The sequence below is a fragment of the Phasianus colchicus genome, chromosome 17 (genome assembly GCF_987193195.1).
Source record: "Phasianus colchicus chromosome 17, bPhaCol1.hap1.1, whole genome shotgun sequence".
Classification (NCBI taxonomy): Eukaryota; Metazoa; Chordata; class Aves; order Galliformes; family Phasianidae; genus Phasianus; species Phasianus colchicus.
In genome coordinates this window covers 11,173,350-11,198,678 of record NC_143452.1, presented here as the reverse complement: position 1 = coordinate 11,198,678, position 25,329 = coordinate 11,173,350, and the positions used below count along the sequence as shown (strand labels likewise).

The 25,329-nt window shown below is 39.7% G+C and overlaps 2 protein-coding genes across 5 annotated transcripts in view; both read left to right on the top strand.

The window, feature by feature from the left end:
* GNAS (GNAS complex locus) overlaps nt 1-8,732 on the top strand; it is a 131,707-nt gene extending 122,975 nt beyond the window's left edge. For all 4 annotated transcript variants that reach the window (XM_031587715.2, XM_090152198.1, XM_090152199.1 and 1 more), the window contains 6 exons: nt 2,635-2,708; nt 3,088-3,146; nt 4,241-4,361; nt 4,864-4,994; nt 6,046-6,113; nt 6,975-8,732. In XM_031587715.2, the coding sequence (XP_031443575.2) occupies nt 2,635-2,708; nt 3,088-3,146; nt 4,241-4,361; nt 4,864-4,994; nt 6,046-6,113; nt 6,975-7,121 (600 nt within the window). In that variant the 3' untranslated portion in view covers nt 7,122-8,732. The remainder of the gene's footprint in view (nt 1-2,634; nt 2,709-3,087; nt 3,147-4,240; nt 4,362-4,863; nt 4,995-6,045; nt 6,114-6,974) is intronic.
* A 6,292-nt stretch (nt 8,733-15,024) lies between these two features.
* NELFCD (negative elongation factor complex member C/D) lies at nt 15,025-24,467 on the top strand. The gene is made up of 15 exons (XM_031587725.2): nt 15,025-15,171; nt 15,436-15,551; nt 15,664-15,773; nt 16,333-16,442; nt 16,745-16,852; nt 17,846-17,998; nt 19,225-19,355; nt 19,790-19,955; nt 20,601-20,735; nt 21,101-21,240; nt 21,882-21,996; nt 22,265-22,360; nt 22,594-22,734; nt 23,064-23,193; nt 23,557-24,467. The coding sequence occupies exons 1-15, from the start codon at nt 15,106-15,108 to the stop codon at nt 23,589-23,591; spliced, it is 1,752 nt and encodes a 583-aa protein (XP_031443585.1). The 5' UTR covers nt 15,025-15,105; the 3' UTR covers nt 23,592-24,467.
* Nucleotides 24,468-25,329: the final 862 nt, after the last annotated feature.

Here is a 25,329-nt window from a genome sequence, read left to right as displayed (position 1 = left end):
CTGACAGCATCCAAACTCCATGCAAGCTTATAGTAAAACAGGGCCATGTGCATTTTCCTCTGGGACATTACGTGTTTGTTCTAATAACTACTGAGTGCAGTTAATAATTAAATTGCTTTCTTACATTTTCTTTCTTGAGGTAGGCAGTGATTTTTGTTTGGCTGTTTCCCTATCACACTTGTTTTGATTTCTAGTGGTGCAGAACTCCAGAGAATGCACTTTTCCAAACTTGTTTCCGTGTCTTACGGCATTAGAATTTTCAAACTATTTGAAACCCAGGGATCAAGCTAGAACAATATTTAAATACGTGTATTTCAATACGAGTATTAAAATAGCCAGACAACATAATTTACTACTGATGTTAAAATGTAGCCACTTTGTTTAATGATTTAACAGTGTTGTATAACCTTTGGATTTTGTGTGGTTTTGACTTTGACTAACCAGTTTGATCCCTGCATGGTAAGAACAGAGCTTGTATTGTGCACATACATTTTTTTACAATATGTTCGTGATCTTGTCTACATACTCCAAATGTTACAGTTTGGCTGCTATTTGGATCTGCTGTGAAGAACACTAAACTTTAAGTCCTAAGTTATAAAACCTTTAAGTGAATTCAGAGTGGTGTTTTGTAGTAAGTTACAGTTGGACTGTGTCTGCTTATGCAAAATAGGTTCATCAATGTTAATTACCTGCTAGGCACTGCATTATGGCTGTCACTGCTTTTCAGTGCACACAAATAAAACAAAACAGTATATTTTTATTTTTTTAAAGAGTGCTGCTCTGAAAGTAATGCCTCGTGTTTTTTGATGTTTTCCCACAACATCAGAGGCAGATGTTGGTGCTATGGCAGTTTGAACTTTCTCACCAATATTGTTACATCTCTGGCAGCAGAGAGGCAATTGGACAGAATGTTGTCTGACATGGAAGTGAGTATGGAGCAATTGTGAAGTTTAATTCCCCTGTGCAGAAGAAATGGCACCCATTGATATTCATTGATGCTTTCTGAACATTTATGGAGACCAACCATTGCATGTGAGCACAGTGAGATGGTGGGTGGTACATCTCAGCAGTGGCAACAGCAGCATGAAAGGCAAGCCATGTCCTGGATGGCCATACACAGTTGTCACACCATGAAATGAAGAGTGTTTTAATCAGCTCATCCAGGCAGATAATAATCAGGGAGCTGTTTACAGAGTTGAATATCAACTTAAGTGCATTGGAAACAGTAGGACCAGGTGAGCCCTACACCTGCTCACATGGGCAGAAGGAACACCATATGCAAGTTTGCCAAGATCTGTTGAGCCAACACGAGGCTGAAGGTGGCAATTTTCGGGATCATCATTACCAACGATGAGATGTGTTGCCACGAGATGAAGTCAAAATGGCAGTCTGTGGAGTGATTACAAGTGAATTCTCCTTCAAAGAAAATGTTCGAGATGCAGTCGTCAGGGGGCAAAGTGATGTGCACTGTCTTTTGGGGTAGGAGAGGGGTGATCCTTTGGATTTCCTGGAACCCAGACAAACCAGCAACTCTGACCACTGCAGTGTAGCACTGACTTAAGCTGAAGACTCATACTTCATTGACAGCCAGAGAAGAAGACAGCCTTTATTTTACAACACAATAATGCCAGGCTTCATACCAGTCTGAGGACCATGGAGCGTGCTGTCAGTCTTGGCTGGACTGTCCTACCACACCCACCATATAGTTTGGATTTGGCACTGTCTGACTTCCATCCATTCAGATTGATGAAAGATGGACTATGTGGGCAATGTTTTCCTAGCAACAATGCCAGCATAGCACCTGTGAAACAGTGCTCACCTCCACTGGTGCAGATTTATACAGGCATAGCATGCTTGCTATTTTTTATCGCTGGCAAATACGCCTAGCTGATGGTGATGACTAGGTTAAAAACATAGTGTTTTGTAGCTGAGAATTTATCAAATAATGTTACTTTGCTCTTTGTATCCCCTGTAGTTTCCCTGGAAATAAAGAGAGGCATTACTTTCAGAGCAACCTACATGATAGGATTTTGCAGCAATTATAGTCATTTCAATCTTTGATAGCTCTCAAATTATTGTTCTTGTTTTTATTTCTTCAGGAAATTTTAAATTTTATCTTCAAAAAGTCCAGTTCTTGTAAGATTTAGGTGGTTGAGTTGCTGATTCTTTTAAGGAAAAAAACGATGGAAAATTTGGAGGCCTGGGCACTTCTTTTAAAAGCCAAACACCGAGTAGCTGGGGGGAGAGATCCGTCTTTTGAGGTTGGGAATGGGTTGGTAGTTGCTTAAAGATCCTGTTGTGCACTGCAGTCCCACTGAAATCAGTGATATGGATCTCCAGTGATGATTGTGCCACTGATCTGAATTTTCACATTTACTGTAAGTGACCTGTAAGTGTTCTCTTCTCTTCCACGCTAGGCACCGGCTTCCTGATTGTGAAACTGTGTGTGCTTTTGAAGTTGAGCACAGGGATATTTGTGTAGGCATTTTCGAGATCAGAGTGCAGCTTTGTAATGCTCTATTCTCTGTTTGTAGCACACTGTGAGCACTAAGTAAAAGGTTTTCTTTCTCTTGCTGGATATATGAAGAATTATAAAGTATATGTTGAATCAGTTACTTTCCCTTTATGCTCTAGGATCTTCTCAGATGCAGAGTTTTGACATCAGGAATTTTTGAAACCAAGTTTCAAGTGGACAAAGTAAATTTTCAGTAAGTGTTCTCTCTTTTGCTTTTCTTTTTTTTTTTTTTCCCATTCTTTAATACAGTGCAGAAGAACTGAGATAAATTGGAGGAAGTAATACTTTCAAATGACTTGTTGCAGGGCCTCTTTCAGTGTTGTCTTTGTAAGGATGAAAATGAACCTGCAGCATGCGTACACCAGAACTTCTTACTCTTTATTTGTAGGCATTAGTGAGAGCAGACAGTTCCATTTTGTGATGAAAGCCCTGCTTGCATATATCAACCTGTTTTGGTTCTCATAATGCTTGATTTCTTTTAGTTTCTGTGATATGGAAATCCAAAAATTTCTTAGATGTGCTGTTTTCATCTGCCTGAGAAGTACTGTGACTCGGTTTGTTTTTTTTCCTAGTATGTTTGATGTTGGAGGGCAACGAGATGAACGCCGAAAATGGATCCAGTGTTTTAATGGTATGATTAGAATTTGTTTTTATAAAATAGTCACCCATGTCATTTTAGTGTTGGTCTTATATTCTTACCTTGTGAAAGCCATCTTCTTTTCCAGGTAGCTTGCTAAGGAATTCTCTGACCAATCATACAGGATGGATTTTTTTTTTTTTTTTTTTTTTTTTGTCATGTAAGCTTTTGTAACTCCAATCTGGGAGATGCAGGAAGAGGAGAATATAGGAGGGAAGGAATTAAAGTTTGATAACTTAACGTAGCCCGTTCATCTTCTTCAGCTTTCCTCTCTTCATTTAATAGGGTTAATTGGCTTTTTTTTCCAGGCATTCTGTGAGCTCTGGAATCTTAACACTGATAGTCCAGCTTATTGTAGGAGACTCTATTCCTAACATCCATACAGTTAAAATGAGGTAGTTATGTATCCTGAAGTGTTGCACACACCTTCACTAAAGCTGTTTATTTCACCTCTGTATCTCTATTAAGATGTGAAACCTTTCTCCGCACAAGTTTTCTTAAAGCTAATGTTGATGAAAATATCTTTTTCTTTTTCTTTGTTCTTTGGACAAAACATTTATGAAGATGTCAGACATTATGCAGATGTCTGTCTCTTTTTAGACAAGTTATAGTGAGATCCTACAGAAGAGATGAGGTAGAATGCAGTTTAGAACTCTCTTCACTGCAGTTACTGTCACGGGAGTATCAGCTGAATACTGTTGATATATGTGAGACTACTGTGCAGTATTTTCTTCTGTGCTATTTATAACAGATCTGTTTGGTTTTTACCTCTGCTCCTTCCTCTTCCTGTTACCTCATGATCTGACTCATCTCTTCTGCTGTTGATGTCTGAGGCAGATGATCTTAGAAGTCAGTGTAGAGGCATGGAGCAGCACAGCCACACAGAAACACAGAAATCTGAATTCTGTAATCTTACGAATATCTCCGACCTTTTTAGATTTCTGGTACATATTACTTAACGTAAATAGTAGCATTCTGGCCTTATCTCCTAATGAAGCTGAAACTTTGGCAGCTTTCTTGTGAATTCTTAAATTCTTGGATGTTTCTTCTTAAAGTTGGTATTAACTGATGAGTATTTCTTGATTTAGATGTGACTGCTATCATATTTGTGGTGGCCAGCAGTAGCTACAACATGGTTATACGAGAGGACAATCAGACCAATCGGCTTCAAGAAGCACTAAATCTCTTCAAGAGTATTTGGAACAACAGGTCTGTGAGTTGAAGTTTCACTGTTAATATCGAATAAACTAGTAATTCTATGAAGACTTGTTAGAGAGTAACCTATATTATTTGCTTCTCTTGGCCCTGTTTAAGCCAGCCTTTGCTCACAGCTGCCTTCTTGTTACATTAACGTCTCATGCATTCAGGTTCTTGAAGAATGCTTTGGAGAGTTACAAACTGGTAGTTGCTGTATTGAGGGTTAAGTAATTAAAGCAGTGATAACCACTTCTTAATTTACTACTGTAAGCTCACTTATTTGTTGTGTTTGGAGTCAGAGGGTAAATTTCATTGCCTGCATGGAACCACATAAACCAAACCTCAGAGTATGTGCAGTCTGAACTGCACTGCTGAATTCACGTGTTAAAATCACGTTTCACAGTTATTGTATTGGTTCATAATGACGTGTTGTCTTCAGAAGTAGATTATGTTTCTTTTTACTAAATGATCCTCGCTATGCCATCTCAAGTTATCCAGCTTCAATTTCTTATAGGTGGCTACGGACCATTTCAGTAATTCTTTTCCTGAATAAACAAGATTTGCTAGCAGAGAAAGTTTTGGCAGGGAAATCTAAAATTGAAGACTACTTTCCAGAATTTGCTCGCTACACTACACCAGATGATGGTAAGATTCTTAAGTTTTATCAGCAATTTATAATTTTGTTATTAATCTCATTTGCTGTGTTTTTATTAATTTTGGGTAAAATTTGAAAATCACAAGAATAAATAATTCTTTTTTTTTTCTCAGCCAAGCAGTAACATTAGAATTAGAACACAAGGGAACAGCACAAAGTGATAGAGGAGGTTACAGCTGAACATTGGGGAAAATTTCTTTAGCATGAGAGTGATTGAACACCTAAGCAGGTCTCCTAAAGAGGTGGCTGATGCCCCATGCCTGTCTGGAGTCAGAGGCATTTGGATAATGCTCTAACATGCTTTAACTTTGGCTTAGCTTTGAAGGGGTTAGGTAGTTGGAGTAGATAGATGATCTTTGTAGGTCCCTTCCAAATGAACTATTCTATTCTATTTTAGGTTTTTATAATGTGACAGTCCTATCTTTTATTTGTTTGGCGTATTGTTTTGTCATGCCAAAATCCTGTTACTTTGCTGGTAGAGTAGAGTGCAGCTTATACCAATAGTGCTGGAGAGAGAGATGCTGCAGCAATCTCTGACACATACCTAAAGGACCAACTTTGACCCTGCTGTCTGAAATGGTTGCCACAAGTCAGCAGACTGAACCTTTTTTTAATAGGAAACCTATAATGAAAGGCCATCCTCACAGAACTGTGCAAATATATACCTCTGTACACAAATAGTAAAAGAAATATATACAGTTAGCATTACAATTTATCTGTAACCTCATTAGTACTGTTCCCAAGCTACCGCTATTGGTGTGAGACCCAATAGTAGCAAGAGTGCATTCCTTTCAGTCACATTTGCAGTCATTGTTCTAGTCTGCCAAATATCTGGTATTAGAGACACTTTAACAGTACTTTGTTCTAAAAATTTTAATATCTTGCTGTTTAGAACATTATGTTTTGTTTTATTTCTTAGTCAGGTTTGCAAATACAAATGTTTCTATCACAAGTGAACAGAAAACAGGACAAGTTCTGATTTTTAGGAGCTATCAGCAAAAAAATGTGTTTTAATGAGATGCTTATTTTGTTATTTATCAGCAACACCAGAGCCTGGTGAGGATCCCAGAGTTACAAGGGCCAAGTATTTTATTAGAGACGAGTTTCTTGTAAGTATTTTCTTTCATTCAATATGACTTATGTGATTCTTCTTAAATTCAGGCTTTAGGCACTTCTTAGTACTGAAAAATGCTGCCACTTCTTGTGTAGCTTATATTTGATGTCTGCACTGCACAAAACAGACACATTTTACAGCTCAGCACTTTGTTAGTTGCTCTTGCAGGTGTGTTTGTTGATGCAGACTAATTAAACAGTGAAAGCATTGGTGAGAAATAAGAAACCTCAAATGGAGAATAATGAGTGAAATGTACTGCTGTTAGTGGGGCCAGGCTTTCATTGCTTCTAAAGACAAAGACTAATGAAAAGATGCACCATCTGCAAAATATTAATGATATATTTTCATGTGCTTTTTTTCCATTACTAGTCAGCTAAAGCTATACTAACCATAGGGGTTTTAAATATTATTAAATTCAGTTGTAATGGTGAGTATGGCAGTCAAGTTGTGAACTCATTTTATATTGGAACAAAATAAAATTTTGAGGGAGGCTTTTTTGAGTGTAAAATGGAGCTAAAGAGGTACTATGAGGCACGTTCCCACTTTCTACGTGCAGTGATTTGCTAGGAGTTGTGTGGCTAAATTCACTGTACATACATAAAATAGCACTTCTTGAGTTGTCTTTCAACTGTAGAATCCCCTGGTACGTGGTGACCTCTCACCATATAATTACAGTCATTTTAAATGTCATGTTCTAGGTGAGAGAGTGAGAAATTGTGGACGTTTTGCCTCTTAGCTACACCCTTTGAAAACACAGCTCACACACACTTACTTTAACCTTCATTCACCTGAGGTCTGAAACTGTTCTTTGTTTTCTCCAGTTTTATCGTAACCTGGTATTGCTCTCTTTTAACAGAGAATCAGCACAGCAAGTGGAGATGGAAGGCACTATTGCTATCCTCACTTCACATGTGCAGTGGATACAGAGAACATCCGGAGGGTTTTCAATGACTGTCGGGACATTATTCAACGCATGCACCTTCGCCAATACGAGTTGTTGTGATGGACAGCACTTTTTTCTGTGTTTTGGACTCCTTATTCCTTATTAGAAAAGAAAAAAAAACACCCTTGCCCACAAGAGATGGAAGAGAACTGTTTGAATCTCCCATTGATTTGCACCCCTCAACTTTTTCTCCTTGCTGGACAATAGCAGCACTTCTAAGCTTGCTTCTTTACCCCTCGGACAGTTTGAGATGGCCCCTAACACTTAAAGGCCATTTCCATGAGGACCCCCTAACACTGTTATTAACAAACAAAAAAACAAAAAAAAAACAAAAAAAAAAAACAAAAAAGAGAGAGAGAGAGAAAAGAAAAAAAAAAAAAAAGAAAGAAAGAAACTAATTAATTGAAAGCCCTGAATGTGGAGCACCTGAAAGAATTGGGGGTTGAAATTTAAAGCATAAAACAAAAATTGGGGAGAGAATACTTTAGGTAATTCAGCACTGTTGTGGGCATAATCATATAACCCGTGATCTCCACTTTGTACCTTTCACTGCATCAGACTAAAGAAGGTGCCAAGTCACAGACCAACTTTGAAGACAGACACTTGAGTTTGGTTCTCTGACTGTAATGTGGCTTTGAACGGAAATACTGACAATTCTACAACAGACCTAGACAGTGCAAAAACCAACTGCTACCTTTCAGAAGGGTATTTTTAAAACCAGTCTTGGTGGTCTTAAGACAACCATGGACATCTATGAATTGAACTGCATATGGCCTGTGATCGCAGAAAGAGTTAACCACACACTGTTTTCAGTTTGTCCACTGATGATCCCGTCTGCTATAAAAATCATTATCTGGACTGTAGTCCTCACAGTCTTTCCCTTCTTCTTCTTCTTCCCTCCCCTCATTTTTTATTTTACTGCTGGATTATTATTCTTGTACAGACTGTAAAATGTATTATTTTGTACAACTTTATTGAAAAAAAAATAACTTGTAGAAGATCTTTGTGCCTTGATTATGGCTGTACCTGTACAATGAGCTAAGATGTAAGTATGTTTGATTGCGCTGTACAGCTTTGTCAACCCTATCTGCAGCATTAGCTCAAGGTAGGGAAAATTTATCTGTAGTTTAGTTTTTCTGGTTTATAAAAGAAGGAAAAATGCTGTTTAGTAAAAAAAAAAAGAAAAAAAAAGAAAAAAAAGATAAAAAGGAAAAAAAAAGAAAAAAGTATAAATTGTGCAAACTTAACCACTTTAAAAGTGAGGTCTTCAACAAGTGACCAGATGTTGCAGCATCATGCTTTTTAATTTTAGCTTTAATTCATTTAAATCTCTATCCAAATGCAAAACATGGCTTGTTTCTACATAAACCAAATTTTGCTACAAATTATAAATGTTAGTCTTTGGTCATTCATAGTCCTTTTTGCTAAAGACAAAAACAGAACAATAACAAACACGTAGGGCATCATGCAGGTCTGGTGACCATCTCTAGACTGGGCCAAATACCCCACCAACCTCCACTTACACTGCGTGGGCATAATACTACCAGAATGACAAGGTGTGCACTGCCCTTGGATTTGGCCACTGAATTCCAGTTTCAAATGACATTTTTATTTCTCTTTTAATAAAGAGATACTTTAGAACCTTTTTGTTTTATATTAACTATATAAGTAGCTTAAAGTGAAGATGTGTGGATTTTTCTTAAACTTGAATAATTTATGCAAATTATATGCTTAGAACAACATGTGGTACAGTAAAAAGAAAAAGAGCAAAAATCACTGTAGCAATAAGAGAGCATGTAATTTTAGTAACTACTACACTGCTTTATATTTTATACCTAGGTGTTTTATGTCTCTGTGAGTGTGTTACTTTTTCATGTGTCTAAACCTACGTGTACAATTTGTACAGAGTCAGAAATTACAACTGTAATAACACATCTAGAACAGTGTTAGCTTATATTACTCAAACACCCCTATTCCCTTTCATTTACACCCCTAAACTGATCTGGATCTTAATGCAGTGACTTTAAAAGGAAAACAGAAGGAAAACGAACACTTGCCTCTTTGCCTTTCACACTAGTTTCCCTTTATCTGAGATCCTGTGATTCTTTTTTGGGAAAAGGTCCAGTTTAAATTAAAACGAGAGTGTGGTCAGTGATGTCTGTGCAGCTAGTTTTGCTTCAGGTATCAGATGCCTTCAGTACTCAGACTGCAGCTGTTCAGGATTGCGAGTTTGCATTGCTTTTGTGGCTGAACTTGTCAATGAAAATTAATCGCCTGGTCCATTTTCATGTATGTGACAAGCTGGGATTTGATGGAGTTCATATCCCAGTCACTCCAAATAATTCAGAATTGCTATTGATTTTTCAGAAGACACTAAATCGTCGAAAAATATTAGCTGCAGTTGATCTTTGTTTCTGAAAAATTCTCTTTCCTGTTCATGCATTTAGGAAGTTGTCACCTGAACCTGACTGAAACGTAGGAGAACGTGACTCAAAATGGCCCTCAGTCACTTCAGAATGTATCCAGTGCCTGTTGGTTAAGGGAGGTAAAAATGGGACACACACAGTGAAAAGGAAATCCATTGTGAGCCTTAATTTTAGTTACAGGAGCCAAAATGTTTATTTTAGTGCCAACCCTTAATCTTCTTAAGCCTGCGAGGAGTTGGTGTAAACAGCAAATTTATAAAAGGGGAGAACCTGCTGTGGGGTAAGGAATGTAATCTCTCACCTGAGAGAAGCAGAGCCCCTCCATTTAAACCAGCCAACAAATAAACCAACTTCTTCTGATAATGAGAAGGGTACATCATAACAGTGAGCTGTATAAGACAGTAACAGTTTAAGAAACCTTCCTGTAAAGCTTTATATGAACAGAATTGGTTAGGGGATGCTTTTTTTTTTTTAAGTGAGGAGAAAGGCAATTGTTTTGAATAGAGTTGAGTTGCACAAGTATGGAGTGTGTATGTGTCTTAATGTCTCAGTATTGCCTTTGTTAGTTTCTTTATTAGTCCATGCAGTTTGGTGGCCTGGTAAATGCAAGTCTTATTTTTAACAGCTTTTTTTTTTTTTTTTTTTTTTTAAATACAAAACCATAAAGCTTTAATGCTTGCTATTTAATAAGTTACTGTGTTTTCTTCTGTCTCTCTAATTTAGTGGCCATAATTTGCAGTTAATTGAACCATTCCAACCTAATGCTTACCCATATTTCCTAGTTTTGTTTTATTTATTTATTTGAACTTCTTGTTTTTATGATTGAGGACTTTCACTTCTGTCTCATTCATCTGTTTGGAAACTTCTGACCTTACAGCCAAAATTTTACTCATTCTACTCAGTATTCGTTGTGATGCTGAAGTGTAAGATACCTGCAAATGTAAACACTACCACTTTTATTAATAAAAGCAAATACAGTGTTTTAGGGCACATTTGCATCACTATAGTTGAGGTTGTGTCAGTATTTCCATTATAAAGGGTCTATATCTTGGCACTAAATTGCCCTAAGCTAAATCTTTGCCATACAAGGCTACTGCTCTAGCATGATTTGGTGGGTTGGTTTTTAAACAGTTTCCAAAACAAACTCTTGTTTCTGTTTTAAGTTATACAACTGTTCCGTTGGATGGGGGTTGGTTAAAAAAAAAATAATAATAATACTGGTTCAAGATTGTTTTTGGCACTTCTGTAACTCAGAAATGGTTTTGATTTAAAAACATAACCTTTGGCAAGCCAGTAACCTACAATATGGTCTGATCACTTTGGGTATTTTGTAAAAAATAATAATAAATTGTAGAGATGTTGTGGTTTCAAAATCAGCTACTGTGCATTTGCAGTAACTTATTTCAATGCAAGAACTTTTAGCAATTGGTACATCAGTACACACTCAGCAGCCAATGTGATGCATCAGATTAGTGATATCTCCTGAAGGTTTTTAATAATGTGGAGAGAGAAATTGACTGTAGACTTATAAAGCAAACAAAAAACATTCAGCAGCTTCTGAAAGCATCAAGAAAACTGCTCTGTTAGAGGCTCAAACTGGAGCTCTGTAAGTTGTTGGAAGCAGGCTTTGATGCAAAGGCACGACGGCGCACTGGGTCAGCTGCCAGATAGGAGCCCTGAGGGCGTAGCTTCGTTTGTCTGAGAAGTATTTTGAATCACAGCATTGAGGATAGGATTTAACCTAGAGTATGTCATTAGCTTTGGAGGAACTGAAGCTAGTTATGTTTCAGTGTGTTGTACATAATTGATACCTGCAGCATAATTTGCTTTTCCCAGTAAATCTATGCACAGAAATATTAACGACCATGCTTCAAAGTCTGAGCACCTTGTAATCAGTTGTGGCACAGTGCTCCTGTAAATGATTGGGATGTTTTGTATTGGTCAAAAATGATGTACCAGGAAAAAAACAAAAGTTATAAATACGATTGCAGAGGAAATTGACCGCAGATGAGGAGATAGAACCTGTGCTGTCAGAGTACCAGTCCAGTGCCTTAGTGATCCCAGTACAGCCTGGGACTGGTGCTGCACAAATGTCAGGTGAATAATGACGATGTTGCAAGATGTACAGTGGTGTAACGTGTCCTGGAAGAGAGCAAATTCTCTTCTTTCCCCTAAGCCAATCTGATGGGCTGTGCGTGTTTCGAACAGTGCCAGCACTTACAACACCTCTTCTGTGGAACTCAGTAATAAAATTCCCATTAACTGCAAGCAACAGCATCAGGGCCACAGACTGCTGTCAGTGGAAACCTGAGCAGATCCTCATACCTAAAAAAAAACAGGATAGTTTGTGTAACAATGAAAGTACTTATGAGCAAACATCTGTTTGCAGTCCAAGAACAGAAGTGAGCCCTTCTTCTGCAGCTTGATAATTTTGAAAATTTGTCCACTGGGAAAAAGTCTTTCTGATGAACTTTGAAGTATCTTTGGAAATAAAATAAGCTGCACAGGGGGTTCTGAAGCTCTGCTGATGAAAGCCTTTCACTGAGAAATCTGCTGACTGATGGAACAGATTCCAAGAGGGAACGTGTTCTAATCCCAGTCATAACCAGTGAGCTCAGTACTGTGAGCGGATGTGTTTTGGTGACTGGGTAGAAGTGATGCAGGTATTTCTGTATTGCAGTGATAGCTGAAATTCCAGCCCTTACTACTGCCCTTTAATTGTTTACAGTTCTGATTTTTCATGTTATCAGAAGTTAAAGCTGTTTTTTACCCTGCCAACTTCTACTGCACTGAGCTGAGCAAAGTGGGAGCAGTTTAATGCACGTTTCTGCTGGGGAGAGCAGTGTGGTGAGGCACTGTGGTCTTTTCTGACTGCAGTAAACACACAAAGATGACAAGGTCTTTTAAAAATAAATTCTGAATTCTATGAATCTGGCATGGTTCTGAGCAGAAATAGGGAGCTCTTCTCTAGGTTAACAACAAACAAGTGCGTATGGATACCTGTGCAACAAGGATAACAGGCCAAATACCTAACTTTTACATTACATAAAATGTTAAAGTAGGAACAACAGCTTTTTTCTTTTTTTTTTTTTTTTTTTTTTTTTTTTTTTTTCCTCTTAGGAATTCTGCCTCAAAAGCCTTTCAATGACAAGAAAAAATAAAGGCTTTAGGCATGGTCCTCAGCCCAGAGGGAACGGTAGAACTTGGAGGGAGAGGATGGATGCCAGCTCCAGGATTTTTTTGTGTAACATAACGTGCTGCCCATGGTTGAGGTCCCAGTAAACAAATGGGAATGAATTAAAATGTGAATGTTTCTCTTCACTTTAATTCACCCAGTTGTGATATTAAATCAGAGGGCAATGCTTTTGTTCACAATCAATTACTACTCCAGTTTGGATGAAGAACAGGCTTAGTCCAGAGGTAGTAATGTTGGGAGTTCCCTCCATGCTGCTGTTCTGGTGTGCAAACTAGGAAACGTTTTTAAGTTGTGAATTTTATACGTTATTAGCAGTGAAGAATAGTGTTTCTGTTTGTAGTTTTCAGGTGTTTGATGTGAATTTAGAATGTTATCATTCTTACAAACAAAATACTGGAGTGCCAGCAGAGATCATGCAGAGAAAAGAACTGCTGTGTGAGGGTTCTGGATCCCCTCATCAGGTGTGTGAATGGAAGGCTGCTTGGAGAGGGGCTCCATTCCACTTAACGTCTGGTATTTTATTGGTATTCTCATGGCAGTATCAGAAGAGCTTCCATCGAAAGGCAAATGCAGAGGAGTACTGTGTTAAAACCAAATATGCGTTCATGTAAAACTCGGAGGTATTAATGAAAGATGTTTTGTATTGACCTAGAACCAAAGGAGGCCGCGTGTCTTTCCTGCAGTGTGTGTGACGATTCATACGTATCTCAGTAGTTTTAATTTCTGCTCACTTTTTGCTTGAAGGCACAACATCTAAAACGAAGGTTTGGATGCTAACCTTGAGTTCTGTTTCCCACAGCTTTGCCAGCTGTGCTGGGCTACAAAGGTCCATCTGAAGGCCCGGTGCTGCTGCAGGCAGTGGCTGTTGTAACCTATCTGTGATTTAAAACTGGGGAGCCTGCAACCAATGGTCTGCAATCAGAACCACGGCCCAAAGTCTGCTCCTTTGGATGCAGGATCTCCCCAAGCAAGGAATGACAGAATGTGCACTTAGGGAACAGGGAGGTGCTTCAGTGGGTGTAGTTTAACGTGTCCATTCATCAGTATGCAAGCGAACTGTGGATCATGCTTTTGAAACAAGAAAACACTTCCACTGTTGGCTTATCTTGAAAAGTACTCAGAGCATTGTAAAACTGCTCTCAAGCAGTCCATGGGATACAAACAGAGCTCTAACTTTCAAGATGAAATTTGAAGGGTATTAGAATGATGTTATGTCTTGTCTTCAACTTAGCTACCGTGTTCTGTCTCTGGATACTTCTCTCTTAGAGAAAAATTTTGTACTGTTCAGTTCCTGGAATAGCCAGGAACCAGTGAGCCTCAAGGTCATGCTTGAAGTGTCGTGCTGCAGACAAAACTCATTGGCCTGACTTCATGCTGCTCCGCTTTCCTCCTCAATGGGAAAGTTATTGCTTTATCTCACGTTAAATGTATTGCCTGATTTGCAAAGGGCTAATGCAAAATGCAAGTTCTTTTAGCATCAATTTGTAGGGGGCAAGGAGCAGAGAGAATGAGCGTACAGAGAATTCCTGGGAGGATATTTTTTAAAATTGTGGCTATAAGACAAACATTTTTGTTGGAGATCAGCCCTTCAGTTTGGGATCTCTCTCTTGTTCCAGGCAGGAAACCAAATGAAATTTGGTGATTTCATCACCGGTACCACATTAAGCACTTCAGGTAAGAAATCTCAAAGCCGTTCAGCAATTTGCTCAAAAGACCAGTAACAAAATTCGATAAACGGGCGGGTTCTAAACATCGGCACTCAGAGGAGCCATCCCTCCCCACCCCCAAAGAAAGGATTTCCCCCATTCCTTCGCCCACGTCTCCCCCCAGTTCCCTCTAAGGCCGCAGTGCCGCACTGGGCGCTTATCCGGCTCAGACATCGGGCCCTCGCTCCTCGGGAACCGCAGCCGAAGGATATTTCACACAGCACCACCGTCAGATGCGCGCTGGGTGGGAAACGTGCTGCGTTTATGTGCAGGACGACAAAAGCCGCCGTGGACACCTGGGTAAGCCTAAGCGCTTTTCCTTCTTTGTACGCCGTGGTGAACAGAAACGAGAGAAACACAGCTGGGAGCGCACAGTCAAAACCAAAGGCCATCCGACGTCGTTCCTGTGAAGCCGTTACGCTGATTTTCATGATGCTCCGAAGCCGCTCTCTCCGCTCCCGCCCCGCCCGCTGCCCCCCGGCCCGCTGCACTCCGCTGCTCTCCCGCTCGTGTGGCGCTGCGCTCCCGCGGCCCCGCTCTCCGGCCGTCCTGCGGCCCCGACGCCTCCACCTCCGCCCCGCAACGAGCCGCTCCCAGCCCCGGTGCCGCCCCTCAGCCCCGCCCCGCAGCCCGGCCCGCCATTCCGCGTCGCTCCGCCCAGGGGCCGGCCGCGGCCTGGTTCCGGCCGTCGCCGCGGTTCTTTCGGCCGCGGAGCCATGGAGGACGCGGATTACTTCGAGGGCGGCGCGGCGGAGTGGGGCAACGAAGCGGACGGAGGGGCGGTGAGCGCTGAGGGCTGCGGGGCAGCCCGGCGTCGGGCGGGCGGATCCTTCCCGGTGCGGGGCGGGGGGCGCGGAGGGGCGTCGAGAGGCAGCGAGGTGGGGCGGTGTCGGTGCCCGCCGTGTTAAATCCTGCGTTTCTGGGGAACGGGTCGGTGCTGAAGTGCTGCGTGTGAGCCCCTGTGGGCAAAAACGGCCCGCCTATGGAAATAGAGGGGGTGCGCCAGAAGTAGCGGAGGTGGCTGACGTGGTTGTGTCTGCAACTAGCAAGATGATGAGGATGGGGAGGGAGAAGATGATGCTGAAGTCCAGCAGGAGTGCCTGAAGAAGTTTTCAACCCCTGACTACATCATGGAGCCGTCGATATTTAACACGCTGAAAAGGTGAGCGCAGCTCCCCATGCAGTGCTGCTGCTTTGTATGGAAATGTCAGAATTTTGCCTTTTTTTTTTTTTAACAGAATTTTCTAGTAGCTCTTCCCTGATCTTTCCATCAGGTATTTCCAAGCAGGAGGTTCTCCGGAGAATGTTATCCAACTTCTGTCAGAAAACTACACTGCAGTGGCACAGACGGTGAACCTGCTGGCAGAGTGGCTCATTCAGACAGGTACAGTGGGTGCTGCTGTGTAACCTGGGTCTGCAGGCTGGCTTGCACCAAAAGTATGTGAACTGGTGGTAAACCCGAGCCTGGATCGTATTCCAGTTGTTGTCCTGTAGGTGTACATCACTAAATCCTTTATAATGTGAAAAATGTCTTCAGGATGAGTATTACCATTTCTTCCCATCCTTGTGTAACTTCACAGTGCTGCACCAGTCCTGGTAGTTCCTTTTGTGTTTAGGATATTTTGGTGTAACACCCAGTAACGACTGGGTTGTTATGCTGTTATCCTGATCGCCAAAGGAAGTGGGAGAAGATGGATGGTGTAACCTGCTTGTGTTCCTTAGTGTATTTAGGGAAAATGAATGAGAATTTCTGAATCTGGACATGTGTGTAACTGTGTGGCTAGGTAGTAGAGCTGATGGCTCTTTTCCCATCTTCTGCCTAATGATACATTACTATTAAATTGTTGAGTGCTTCCCATTGTCGTAACAGAATGTTATTGGAAAATGTAAGAAGCTTGATCAGATTGCATCGACCAAGCTTTTTCTTTCCCCCTTCTCTACAGGTGTTGAGCCAGTGCAAGTTCAGGAGACTGTAGAAAACCATTTAAAGAGCTTACTTATCAAGCATTTTGACCCTCGGAAAGCAGATTCCATCTTTACAGAGGAAGGAGAGGTATGTATGAAATCTATGTTGTCATCTTTACACGAGTGTCCACTTGTGCCCAGACAGATGCCTTTGTGTGACAAACCAGGGGGTGATGGGTAAAGGTGTCTTCCAAGCTCTTCAGTTAAGAAATAACCGCGTTTGGCAAACCATCTATATTTCACTGGACTCCTGAGAGGTTTTGATAATTTAGGACAGTGATATGGATGTGATAAAGTCCTTTATAGCAACTCATTGGATTCTTCAGAACTAAAATGCTTACTTTAACGATCTTCAGCTTATGGTTGCTTCTGTTGCTTTGATCTTTTCAGACTCCAGCTTGGCTTGAGCAAATGATAGCACATACAACATGGAGAGATCTCTTCTACAAGTTGGCAGAAGCCCATCCAGACTGTTTAATGCTTAATTTTACTGTGAAGGTAATACACTGAAGTGCAATATATAAGAATATCCTTAACAGGTTTATTATTCTGGCATCAGATGTTGGCTGTAGTGTTATCTGTAACTCATATGTGTTCCTGTTGATGCTGCTTATTAAAATGTCACAACAGTCTGAGTATGTATTGGTGGGAGAAATTACCAAAGAGAAATAGACATTGTGAATGTCATTTTCCAATTTGATGTTCTGCTTTTGGAGGTTTTTTTTGCTCTGACTTGGGTTTGAAAATTCTGCATCACCTGTTTTCTAAGCGACATTTTTATATTTATTGGGTTGTAAATTTGCTTTCAGGTAAACTTTTGTTCTAACTTAACAGTGAAACTTTAATATGCTGCTTAAGAGGAAAAACAGCAAGGCTGTCTATTTCTCTTATTTTCCTTGCTTTTGTGCCATAACAACAGATTTATTTTGTATGTACTGGGAAATACTTGTTGGCAGGTTTTTTTTTTTTTTTTCCTACCTCTCCTGGACTTTTGCAGATGGCTGTGTGTGTGTGCATAAAAGCCTGTTAGTGGTTATTGTATTTATTATATATGTACAGATCTGTATTTATATATATGAGTACAAAATATGCCAATTCTTGTCTTCTTATTTCACATTATGGATGTTGTTGGCACACACAAAGTAAAAGCACAAAATCTCATGTCAGAAGATAGTCTTACCTTATATGGAAGGTGTAATTCCTGTAGTTTCCTATGCAAACCACAAATTTCTATCAATTTGTGCTTTAATGGAACACTTCAGTTTCTTATGTCTCTGAGATAGGGAAAGGAAATGTTAGAATGTATCTATTTCAGAACAGAGCATTATGGTTTACTTTCCTTTTGTGTGGTCTAACTAATGCACATGAAGTGCAATAAATGTATGCAGGTGAAAATCTCATATTCTGTGTGTTCCAGATCTGCTAGAATATCTGAAATATTAAGTAATGCATTTCTTCTGTGACTTTTTATTGTTGTTATTTTTGTTACAGCTTATATCTGATGCTGGTTATCAAGGAGAAATAACCAGTGTTTCAACAGCTTGTCAGCAACTGGAGGTGTTTTCCAGAGTTCTGCGTACATCTCTGGCAACAATTTTAGATGGAGGAGAAGAGAACCTTGAAAAAAACCTCCCAGAGTTTGCAGTAAGTCCTTTATGTTTCAAAAAGTACCTTTTGTTCCTTTCCAGTTAGGATGTACAGATCATTGTGGGATTGTAGGGCGTCTTGGCATCTCGTGAAGTCATACAGAATCTTACAAAGAAAAGTTATATGTGAGTTCAAAAACAGAAATTGGTTTGTTCTGTTGCCAGGAACGTTTTGGGCTGTGTGTGTGACATTTCCTATGTTTATCAAATAGATTGTGTAAAGTATGTAGATCACTCTGAAAGTAACTCCTCTTATTTATTTCCATGGAAACTACTACAGGTACAAAAAGCACAACAGCCCATTTGTTAGTGCAAATTCTCAGCCACAGAACACCAGTTTTCAGCTCAGCTACCACCTTTAGCTGTGCGTTTTTGCCAGCAGTGACCCAGAGCTGCATGCTGTGCTCCTACAAAGCTGCACCAGCAGAGGTGGCCGCTGTCACTGCCAGCACTGCTGAAACACACCACCACCACATCACTGTGCTCACAGCCACTGTGTGGTCTCCATAAGCATTCAGCAAGCATTGATGAACGTCAGTAGTTGCAGATTTTCCCACATGGGGAGCTCAGTGGCACACCTTTGCTCCATACTCACTCCCATGTCAGATGCTGTTCTGTCAGTCTGTCCCTCTGCTGCTGTCCATCACACAGCAACAACATATAACAGGACATTGGTGGTTCAACCTCACTGCCGTAGCACCAGCATCTGTCCCTGAGGTGGTGGGCCAACATCATAAAATAGGGGGCATTACTTTTGGAGCAGCCCTCATAAAAAGCAATACTGTCTTCTTTTACATTAATGCAGGATCTCGAGGTCAGCCTAATCAGTTCCTTGGCTAATCAAAAGAATTGTTTTATCGTCCATGCCAGTGTGAAAGTTTCTAACTAAATTAACGTGGCATGTGTTCTTTATTGTGAAATGGTGTGATGACTTAGATGGCTTTGTGTTTGGCTTACTTTTTAAATAGTACTGAAGGTTAGCAGGCTAGAATTTCCTCTCTAGCATCCAACAAATACAAGTTTTCAGTGTAGCCATTTCTTCTTGTGTAGCTTCAGTGCACAGCAGTAGGCGGCTTTTCTGCACTTCCTTCTTGACCACTGATTGCTTCCCCTTCTTCCTTTTCATATTAGTAGGTTTCAGTGAAAGCTTTGCTGTTAAGGCAGCGTAATCATAGAGACGTATTTCTTGTTGTCTGATAACGTTTTTGATGTGTGTGTTCACAGAAGATGGTGTGCCATGGAGAGCACACGTACCTTTTTGCTCAGTCTATGATGTCTATATTGGCTCAAGAAGAGCAAGGAGGGTCTGCTGTCCGGCGCATCGCTCAGGAGGTTCAGCGATACGCTCATGAGAAGTAAGTGCCTGTTGTGTCTGTCAGTCAAATGTGAGTCACCGTGGTTTGTGGAACTGCTTCTTTCAGTCCTTCACACTTAGACCAGCACAAGGAGAATTCTTAGCTTTTTATTAACACCGTGGTAGAGTGAAACCACTTGGAATAGAGCACTTTTTTCAGTAGACTTAAAATGCATAGAATGAGATCCGTCTCATGTCAAGTACTGGGAGACCTGAAAAGGAATCACCAGCTCTTGGTGTCCTGTTAAAAATAATCATTTTTGTTATTTGATGCACGTTTTAGAATCAAACATGGGAAATACAGGCCTGTTTCTGTAATTAGCCATGGTAAAGGATGCATTGTGTCTGATGTGCCCTGTTGTTGAAGCGGGGCTACAGCCAAGATGTCTAAATGAAAAAAATAAGCTGCTTTGTATGTTTGTGTTGCTCACCTAGAGGCCACGATGCCAGTCAGATCACTTTAGCACTGGGTACTGCAGCCTCCTACCCTCGTGCCTGTCAGGCTCTCGGTGCAATGCTGTCCAAAGGAGCTCTGAATCCAGCAGATATTACTGTCTTGTTCAAAATGTTTACCAGCATGGACCCGCCTCCAGTAGAACTGGTCAGTAGCTGTCTCTTCATAACATCTGTAAACTTCTTCTATTTCAGTAGCACTCAAAATTCTGAGGTCTTGTTGTGCTAAATGTATCAGCACAGAACAGAAGTTAACACTCTGGCTCATCCCTCTATCATTTTAAGTGATGTCAAAACGTGGGACTACTATTTATATTGTATTTTGCATTGGCTTCTTGCATGGTTGTTGTTTTTATTATTTCAAGTTGTCTTTTTACATAGAATAAATTAATTTTTAAAACTTCCTAATGGGTAGGAGGTAAGGAATTAAATTCCTTCCTTAAAACAAACAAACAAGAAAATCAGTTGTGCAATTAGTTATGAACATGTTAATAGCATGTTTCAGGTTTCTCGCTGCCTTGTTCTCACATGAGTTCTGGTAATAAATGCTGGCATTTGGATACTTGAATAATACTGCTTTCTGCACTATTTGTAATTTTCTGCTCTTTTGTTTGTTTGTTGTTTTTTTTTTTTTGAGTGTGGTTGTCAAAACTTCAGATCTCTTCAGAAAACCATCTAACTTCCCCTTGAGGTGGAATTTTTTTATGTCTCGTTCTCTGGAAGGCATATCAGATAAAAAATGTACTTTTTTTTCACAATTCTCAGACTCTAATGAACTGTTCATTTTCTTCAGATCCGAGTACCTGCCTTTCTGGACCTCTTCATGCAGTCATTGTTTAAACCAGGTGCTAAGATCAACCAGGACCACAAGCATAAATACATTCACATACTGGCATATGCAGCTAGTGTAGTGGAGATGTGGAAAAAGGTAAAGTTCAGTCCTGGTCATAATGTGTTCTTTTCACCCTACAGTCTAACTGTGCTGATTGAATGCATGGTCATTAGCTTGGTCACTTTAAAATGGCTTGGTTTATTTATTTTGATGAGAAATGTTTCAGGATGCATAGGCAAGTTTTTACAAGAAAAATTATCAGTGACCTAGGAATTAAATAAATCAAATATCCTTTTATTTCAGCTCATTGATACTTTCTTCTTCTAAAGCTTGCTTAAGAATCTAACTTTTGAGAAATACAAAGTAATCTTAGGGTTATGGCAAACTACAATTCTGTGCTTAAATAACCAGAAACTCCCTGTATGTTTGTGGGCTTTGCATTCAAACTTTGCATTTTTCAGAACAAGAGAGTGAGCATAAACAAGGATGAGCTGAAATCAACTTCAAAAGCCATTGAAACTGTTCACAATCTGTGTTGCAATGAGAACAAAGGAGCATCAGAGTTGGTTGCAGAGCTGAGCACTCTTTATCAGTGCATCAGGTGAGCAGAGGAACCAATCCTAACTTCTCTTTGTTGGAAGGAAAGTACCATTTATGAGTAATGCTCAGGGAAATGCCTTTGTGGGCAGCTCTGTGAGAACATCTTTACTTCAGAACAAGTGAGATGTGGTCTGAAAGCAGCTTTCGAAATTATACATTTGACTTCTTGAAATTCTTCCTTCATGAAGACATAAATTCTGGCTGACATTGACAAATTGCCCCTCTCACATTGCAGAGCATGTTTGGCTCTGCCATTGGAAAAGGATGACAGATTGTTTTGTCTTCCTAATGAAGCCTTCTTAGCAGTAGATACGTCTTCTTTTCTTAACACTGCGAAATAGCAGATATTGAACAAACTGGAACAAACTTTGAGTGTATATTAATTATGTTGACTGCTTTTAGCATTTTGTGCTGCGTAGGAAGTATCAATAGAAAGAATTTTTCTCCAGCCTATTTTTTTTTTCCTTCTGTTTCGATAGGACTCGTCTTGATGTGATGACAACTTTTCAATCAAAGCTTTTCAAGTGTTATTAGTTCTGGCCTAAGCTAAACTATGAAATTCTAGCTATCATTAGAATATACTGGAAGATGGTGGTTAGTTGTTTGGATGGTCCTCTTCCAAAGTGATCTCTTCCTCTGCAGGTTTCCAGTGGTGGCAATGGGTGTATTAAAGTGGGTGGATTGGACAGTGTCAGAGCCCCGATACTTCCAGCTGCAGACTGATCACACTCCTGTTCATCTGGCATTATTGGATGAGGTAAAAATGTACAAATAAGTCCTGTTGAGAGCAAAAGCAATTTTTGTCTGTATAACTAGAATTATATCCAATTCACGGTCAGTAAACATACAAAGATGGATCTGTTTCTATTCAGTTATTTGGATTTGTCAGCTCCGTGTAGTGGAATAACTTTTTATAAAAGAATTTACCTCTGACAATGAATATGAGTGCAAACTTTTCTACTAGGACCAGCACATTGGTGTTTAAGTGGAGTTTTGATGAGCATACTTTCTCATCTTGCTTGCAGATCAGTACGTGCCATCAGCTGCTTCATCCACAAGTTTTACAACTTCTTGTCAAGCTCTTTGAAACAGAACATTCGCAGCTTGACGTAATGGAGCAGGTGATTCTCAGAGGATTCCTTTTTTATGTTCCTTCATATTATATATGCTTGCTTAGAACAACAGTTGTTATCACAGCAGCTGTAAGAGTTTAATTTAGGAATATGATCACGGTTAGCAAGCATCAGAGTAGATATTGAATCCATGAAAAAAAGCAATGAAAATAGTACTGTTTTAAGAGTAAGTCCTGACTTGTTGGTTTTCTTCCCACCTCCAACCCTTCCCTTCTTATCAGCTGGAACTGAAGAAGACTCTCTTGGATAGAATGGTGCACTTACTTAGTCGAGGATACGTCCTGCCTGTTGTCAGCTATATCCGCAAATGCCTGGAGAAGTTGGACACAGATATCTCTCTCATCAGATACTTTGTTACAGAGGTCAGCAGCAAAAATTGTTTGTTAACGTATAGAAATAAGCTTTAATATTTGATGTGTATGTTTGGATAGTAAGTCAGCTTGCCTCAAATTCAAAAATTCTTGATGGTAAGAAAGTAGATTCTGGGCAATATATGTCTACTGAATTTTGATTTCTGAAAATACTGAAGTAATGGGTAGAGTACCACAAGAATGTGTAGTTGATAAATTGTATGGAGAAAAAAAGGTCTTAAGTGTAACTACTTGAATGCCTTTGAGAAGATTGTGAATTAAATACTGCCTCTACCACTTGTGTATCTGGAAGAATGATCCCGTTTTGTCTGCCATTTCAGGTGCTGGATGTGATTGCTCCTCCATATACCTCAGACTTCGTACAGCTTTTTCTTCCAATCTTGGAGAATGAAAGTATTGCAGGTACTATTAAAACAGAAGGTGAACATGATCCTGTCACTGAGTTTATAGGTAAGTCATGCTTCTTTGTGTATTTGTTACCATTTGTAAACAACGCTTAGGAGGAGGATTGCTAAACTAGGAATGCCTGCCAGACATTTTAACAGATCATTTCATTTTTATGGACCTATATTTAGCGATTTTCCTTTCATTAGGAATCTGAGTAGTAGTGAGAAACTTAAAGACAAATGCTGTTTCTAAAGAGGTACTTAGAGAAAGTAAAGGAAGGAAGTAGTCTTTCATAGTACAGCCATTTCCTGGACTAAAGTGATCTGGTTCTTAAAATCCTGATAAATAACATAATAGAGAAATCCACATGCAAGCAAGTAAATTGGAGTAATGTGCTGAACACTTTATTTCATTTCTTCTTTTAAGCTCACTGCAAATCTAACTTTATCGTGATGAACTAAGCAGTGGAAAAGTCAAGAATGCAGAGCACACAGTCACTGCTCTGACAGATTCTCCACCAGTGAGGTTCTGTAACTGGGCAATCCAGCAACAAAAAAAAAAAGAAGAAAGAGCTGAAAGGCATTTGATTGACTTGCGTGGTGACCTTAAGCCTTCTGTCAGAGGATTGTTAATGCAGTTTGGAAGGTGAAATAATACTGAAGGATTTTCTAATGTTAAATAGTATAAACAGTATAAATCTGAATATTCTGAAGAGGGCAGCAGGAGGCAGACTTGTCTCAAAGAATGTTCTTTTCAGCTGCTTGCAGAACTTGTCTCCGACTCTATGTGTAATATATGTAAAAACCTGAAGAACAGGGCAGGTGGTTCCCACTAAAAACATTTTTCAGATAGTTCTCTGATTAAATCTTGAATGCTGTCGGCTTTCATCTTGTGAGGCTGAAAAAGGAAAAAATCTGTGTACTTGGTTCTGTGCTGCAGAGAATCCATAACGCCTCTCCCTCACTTTTGTATTATATTAGAATTCTAAATATCCTACACACATATTGCTATGAGAAAAACCCACATCTTATGTAGTACAGATGGAGTTGTAACAATCAAGGTTAGTTTTGTATTAACACATGAATCTGATGTGAGTGTGGTATCCTTCAGAATCTATTTTTTGTTAAATAGATGCATTAAATGTTACTGGTAAGTTTCATTACCACATCAGAATTCTATTGCTGTCTGAAAAATAAGCGTGCAGAAACTTTGTTACTGTGATGTGGCTTGGTTTTTTAATATTTCTCTCTACTCTGTCCTGCTTGATATTAAACAGAGGGGGATTACCCCCAAGGTTTTAATGTATCTTTAAATAAAGATCTGTTCTTTTCCAGAGACTTCTTACAAAGTATCAGTCCACTCTTTGTTTCTGTTCATCAACCTGGATTTCTCCATGTACTGTAAAGTATTTAAAAGGGGCACAAAGAAGCCTGGGCATGTCTTACAAGCACATCTGCTTCCTGAAAAACCTGTTTTCTAAAAACCAAAGGTGAAAATTTTAGGTCCAACTGCTTTATAAATTTAAAAACTAAATCATTTTGCTCTTTTCTGCTGTCAGCGATTTATGAATAGAAACTCCAGGCTGCCAAGACAGCTTGAGACAGAAGCTGGTTGTGCAGATTCTTCACTCCTTTCTAAAAGGAGTGCATCTTTCCTTTCTTCAGCCCTTCCCTCACATTACTGCAGGTTTTCTAGGCACGGCTTCAAACCTTCCTTTCTGTGCACGTCTCTGAGTAGATATCTAAGTGCTTAAACTTGCATGAGATTTTTTCTTCATAATATTCACGTAGAATCATCATACATATCTGGTTCCTGACTTCCTCTCTTAGTTGAATTAACAGCTGCAGAAACTATTTGCCCTACAGATCTTCATTTTAGATTGTAGCCCTGCCTCATACATCATCTTAGTGATAATCAAGAGCAGTTTGTTCCTGCTTCCATTGCAGATTTGCCAGCTGTTCAAACAAATCATACTTCTTCACATTTCTCAGTGTTCAAGCTTATTATCACTTCCTCTAAGCACTTGACTTCTGCATTCACCTAAGTGATATTTGATCAGTTAAGATTTAACAGTGCTATTGTCAGTACTGTTACACTCCCTTATTCTGCCGAATGAGACTTAACTTACAGTGGGCACTGCAGTTTGGCAGAATTAGTCCTTAGTGGCACTGTGAAGTCACTTTACTAAGGTAAAGCAAA

Bases quoted from the DNA above. Each gene is read 5' to 3' on its own strand.
- NELFCD (XM_031587725.2), top strand. From the start codon at position 15,106: ATGGAGGACGCGGATTACTTCGAGGGCGGCGCGGCGGAGTGGGGCAAC. The intron at 16,853-17,845 runs GTAATACACTGA...TTTTTGTTACAG, and splicing joins TGCTTAATTTTACTGTGAAG to CTTATATCTGATGCTGGTTA. The intron at 23,194-23,556 runs GTAAGTCATGCT...TCTTCTTTTAAG, and splicing joins TCCTGTCACTGAGTTTATAG to CTCACTGCAAATCTAACTTT.